Source organism: Anser cygnoides, chromosome 3 (assembly GCF_040182565.1).
Source record: "Anser cygnoides isolate HZ-2024a breed goose chromosome 3, Taihu_goose_T2T_genome, whole genome shotgun sequence".
NCBI lineage: Eukaryota > Metazoa > Chordata > Aves > Anseriformes > Anatidae > Anser > Anser cygnoides.
Window position 1 is genome coordinate 10,046,019 of NC_089875.1, and position 5,084 is coordinate 10,051,102.

Genomic DNA, 5,084 nt, shown 5'->3' on the forward strand with positions numbered 1-5,084 from the left:
AGGAGGACAGAAAATGAGATTTTCTTTGTTTCCAAAGGCTGACTATGTACCTAGAGCTGCATCTGCTCTGGCCCTGCTCCACTGGGAGTGGCGGGGCTGGGTGACAGCTCCTGGTGGGGAGGTGGCGCAGGGTAAACAGGAGCAGTTTTATTGCAAGGGCAGTGCCGCTGGTCCAGCATCTCGGAAGGAGAGCAGGATTGCAGAAATGGCCTAAAATGAAGAGATTTCCCAAGCCCTTTGCTTTCCTTTTACTTAATTTGCTAGCCTGGAGATCTGGCTCTGGGCACTCTGGGTGGCTGTTGCAGAGGGCTCCACAAGAAGGGGATGACTGGCTGGGGCAGGAGAGCAGGGCAGGGGTAGGGGGAGGCCCCAGGGGGCAGCACGAGGCACTGATAGGGGCTGCTCACCCTGCGCCCTGCCCGGCTTCTTCCCTGCGCTCACCGGGGTCGGGGGGGGGGGGGGTTGGCTTGGAGCCCACGCGTGGTCTCCCCTCATGTAACCCACAGACCCTGATATGAAACGTCCCCACAACCACAACGACATGACACCAGTGTACAAAAATCCTGCCTTCAATAAAGTGGAAAAGCAACCGCATCTCGCTGGGGTTGGTGGAGGTGCTGGCATGTCTGCGCGGAAGCCAGCTGCTGCACACATGCTCTGGGAAAGCCTCATCCTGCAGCAGGGAAGCTGACACCGCCTCCGCCGTGCTCACTGGTAGTAGATGCTGAAAGCGTGGAGGATGTACAGGAAGGTCGTGATGAAGGCAAAGAACTGCAGGACAGAAAGGGCAAAAGCTGGGGTCAGCAGGGCTCCCTGCAGGGTGTAACTCCATCATCTCACAGTGCTCTCGACCTTGGGAAACCTCCAAGCCTAGAGCTCTTTCCAAACTCAAAAAAGAGGCAAAGCCCCCAACTTTCCCAGAGGAGGCAGCTGTGCAAAGCTGTCCTGAGCTGCTGAACCCCCAAGAAGCCTGTGCCAGCTGCACAACGTGATGGAGAAAAGAAGCCGAAGCTCTAACCACCGTCTGACACTGCTGGGCTGGATGGGTGTGGGTTGGAGCACCTCTGCCACAGCTGTAGTGTTCGCTCCTGCTTCTCCCTGTGGGAGCTGCAGGTGCTAAGGCCCGCCCGGGTTGTTCTCGACTGACTCACCGATGCCGCACAGTTGAGCTGGTAGTAGTAGAGCGGTGATTTATTGTCGAACTCAGACTCGATGGTTGCATTGGCTTGCAAGACAGCAGCACTCATGTATAGAATGGCTGTGGCACCGTGGTACAAACTATCCTGCAAAACAAGGGAGTGATGGGGATCAAAAACTGCTCGGCCTTGTCTGTCTCTCTCCTGCCCTGAGGATAGGAGATGCCACCGTCCATCCTCTGCGCACAGGAGTGCACAAAGGGGACAGGCACACCTGGGCAGAGACTGGAACCAGGCATTGCCTGGGCACTCTGCAGCACACCGAACCTCCTGATGGCAACTAAGGGACCCCATTTCCCAGTGGGAAGCACAGGGCCCAACCCCAGGCCCGTGTTCACGGGGACGAAGGTGGGACTATCACATCCCGATCTCTTCCCTTTCACCCTGCCATTGAAAAGGGGTTGTGTTCAACCACAAGCCACACGTAGCAGTGGCACAGCAAAACCTCCTCCAGGCGTTTCCAGTAAAGGCCTGGCCATGTCCCCAGGGAGGAAAGGAGGAAAGGGATGTTTGTTTGCAATGGGCTGGCCAACTCATTGCCAGCTGCTGTTACCAGCTGCTGCTGCCCACACCATCGGCCCCTTTCTGAGCCCATCCTTACCAGCACTTTCCAGTTGTTGCTGTTTCTGTGAAAGCCAAAGATGTAACTTAGGAGGAGCAGCAGGGAGATGAGGCAGGAGGTGAGGGATACATACATCACCCATCCCTGCTGCAGCGGGAGAGAGACGGAGGTAGCAGCAACAAGGATCCAGACCCAGGTCCCGCAGAGCTGCCAGGGAGAAGCAAAGGCACCTTCCATGAGCACGCGATGGGGAAAGTCCCTTCTCCTCCCTGGATCCCGCCTCGTCTCCCTCCTTCCCTCCCAGGCTGGCCCCAGGAAGCCCTTCATCTTTGGGCGGTGCAGCTGCTATGCAGGGCATCCTTGGGCTGGCAGCAGCACCGCCAGCTGGCACAAGTTTTCCCTGAATGCTCTTGGGAAATGCCTCAAAACTTTTCTTGTAAAACGGAAAGAACTGCTGCTGTGTTCGACACGAGGAAAAACCGCACCCTGAGGGCTTTGGCAAAGAAGCCAGAAAGCATGCGTTTATCTCGGAAACGTGAACCACCAATGTCAGCCCAGCCCCACCCGCACATTAATAACCTGCCTGAAATCACAGCACGAGGAAGTCATCTCCGAGCTTCACATACCAGCCCAGACTGAGTCGCTTGCTCTGGATCCACCTCAAGTATTTACTATGCAGAAACAGCTCACAGGGCTATCTGGCTCTGCTCCCCCTGCCCTATGCCACACCAGCTCTGGTGGATAAAACTCCTGCTTTGCACTGACTGCGCCCACGAGGTGTGAGTGGTGTGTGCTGCCAGCACCGGGGCTGCGGCTACCAGCTACTGTGCCGTATGTCAAAGTACAGGAGCAGCTATTGCAGCCACTCGCACCGCCTGCCCTCTGGACTCAGACGCAGTGCAAAAATGTATGGAATTTTACAGTTTCCAGGCAGGTCGGCTTCTTGTAAAGTCTAAATATGAAAAGCAAAACTCCCTTCATTTTAAGCAATTTCCAATTTCTCTTTGCTAAGTAGAGCTGCTTCTGTTCCCAAGGCAGGCAGCGCTCTTCAGCCCTTCCTAGCCCTACGGCAGCTGGCAGCCCCCTGCACAGGCTCCATGTGGTGCTGGAGCTTATCTGGTCCTCAAGCTGTCCCAAGAACAATTTAACCACAAAGACCAGCTCTGCGTGGCCAGTATAAGCTAACGGAAATGAAATTATTTCTCATGAAGGCTCTTTTCACGATCCTCCTGAGGGCTACCCCCAGATTTCTAAGCCCAGGACTCCCCAGAGCCGGGCATTACAGCGCGGCAAGGCTCGGCATACTCACTATCTCCGGTAGGATGAAGGCATAGGGAACGGTTTTGAAGATGGCTGGTCCGGAGGGCACGGTGGGCTGCGTGGTGGCCGCAGGGGGACACGCCGATGCCATCGCTCCTTAGCTGAGGCCACTCGGCTCGGCTCGCATGTGTCTGCGCCGCGCCGCTCCCCAGCGGGGTTTTAACCGGCACACCCGCAGGGACGTAATCGCAGAGACCAGCCCAGGCTGGCACCACGCTGCTTCCTCCAGCTGAAGGAGTCCTCAGCAACCCCCTGGTTCTCTCATAACACACTCTGCTGCCAGCAAAGTGACGGGATGGGCTCACAGCCTGGCTAGCACTGCCACTGGCAGTAGCATACAGTTAGTTCAGCGTCTTTAATGGGAGAAGAAAAAAATCCCACACCACACCAGCGCAGAAGTTTCCTGCAATCCGATTTTGTCCTTGGCACTTGTTCAAGTGTGAAATATTTTTGTTTCCGCTCTTGCCTCCTCCCCTTTTTGCTCAGGTTTCTGCTACTTGTTCACGTAAGAATCCCCCACACCCATGGGATGCGTCCAGCCCTCGAACACTTACAGCCCGCCACAGCCTTGGCAAACATTTCTTACAGACAGCTCAATGCACCAGTAAAAGACGGAAGAGTTTGTCCATCTGCTCTTAAGTGTCCAGAAAGGTCAGAAGGACAGCAACCAGGCCAGCTTTAATTTCCACCTCCTGGCAGATGCGCTTTGGATTCAATGAATGCACTATTCTTTCTGCCTCACCCACTCAAGAAGTCTAGGAAATAACTGGAGGAATAAAAAGCCGAAAGTGGTCTCTCTGCCTCCTGTGCTAGAGTGGACAGAAAGACCCCGCTAACTCAGGCAACTCTGCAGCAAGAGGAGGGAGATCCTAGTAAGATACCACATGTCTGTTAGAAGAGCCAAGTTATGCCCTAGGAATTTGGCCTCTCTGCTAGGCTCCTGAACAAGGCAGAAGAAAACCAAATCCATGATGTTTCTGATCATCTGAGCCCATCGTAGGCCAGGGGGTTGCACTTCGCAGGATTTCTGAAGGCTCCAGTTTACAAAAGCTGCCAGCGACGACGGCTGGCCTCATGTTCCACACAGCATGCTTCAAACTTTGAAAGGCCTTGTTTTAAAGCATTTCACACCACACAAAACTAGCGACTGCTTTGGATTTAAATCCAAGTGTACTTGGTGCTGCCCACCTCACTCAGGCACCGTGGCAATGTACCCATCACCACAAACAAAGCATCCAGACATTGAGGCACTGCAGCACAAAGAGAAATCAGATTAATGACTCTGTGCCAGGAGTGAGCAGCACTCAGTAAGGACCGTGGTTACAAACCGCTCAGGAAAAAGAAACTTGAACATCCTGATGGGTGTGAGACATACCCTGCAGCTCACCAGCCTGCACACAGTGAGCTAACCTATGCTATAGTCATGCATATGGGAAACGCAGCATTCCCTGAATTCTCACCACCTTTTATTTGTACTAGGTGGGGTCAAGCACATTCCTGTGAATAACCCAACCTTTTCCTGAGTGAGAACGGAAAACAGTAAAAAGTGCTAAATAAAGAGCAACCTGCAGCCTGCTGATTGGACAAGAGGTGACTTTTTTCCTGACCTTGTTCAGCAGCATTCTTAAAGATCATTGCTGTTTTTCTTGCCTGTGCCAGTCCACTTGGGTGCTCTAACAGGGTCTTTTGCTCATCTTGATCAAAACAAAATTGGAAATTATTGGCAGCTGCAGGAGAGGAGTAACATGCTGCCTCAGCATTTGCTAGGCTTCAGCACAAAACAACCATGGCTACCACAGGTACACGTACCAACAGACAACCATAGCCTCGTCTGACATTGCAAAGGGGAAAATATAAAATACAATTCTCATTAGTTGAAACAATAAAATTATACTAGACTGTCTCAAAACGTTACTGTTAAATGTGCTAAAATATTTCGTAAAACCCAGATAGTACACAATTTTCCTTTGGTATGAATTCATCTATATTGTTACCCCATAATCCAT

General features: G+C 52.9%; 1 protein-coding gene across 1 annotated transcript; it reads right to left on the bottom strand.

Annotated features, from left to right (window-relative positions):
- Positions 1-553: 553 nt before the first annotated feature.
- On the bottom strand, positions 554-3,208 carry MALL (mal, T cell differentiation protein like). Its single transcript, XM_013191135.3, has 4 exons — positions 3,068-3,208; positions 1,798-1,965; positions 1,152-1,283; positions 554-771 (listed from the first exon to the last, which is right to left on the bottom strand). Exons 1-4 carry the CDS (start codon positions 3,167-3,169, stop codon positions 709-711), a joined length of 465 nt encoding a protein of 154 aa, XP_013046589.1. The 5' UTR covers positions 3,170-3,208; the 3' UTR covers positions 554-708.
- Between the last annotated feature and the right edge of the window lie 1,876 nt (positions 3,209-5,084).

Excerpts from the sequence above, each read along its gene's own strand:
- MALL (XM_013191135.3), bottom strand. The coding sequence starts at position 3,169 with ATGGCATCGGCGTGTCCCCCTGCGGCCACCACGCAGCCCACCGTGCCC. Across the intron at positions 1,966-3,067 it reads CCTTCATCCTACCGGAGATA|CTCTGCGGGACCTGGGTCTG; the intron begins GTGAGTATGCCG and ends TCTCCCTGGCAG. Across the intron at positions 1,284-1,797 it reads GCAACAACTGGAAAGTGCTG|GATAGTTTGTACCACGGTGC; the intron begins GTAAGGATGGGC and ends CTTGTTTTGCAG.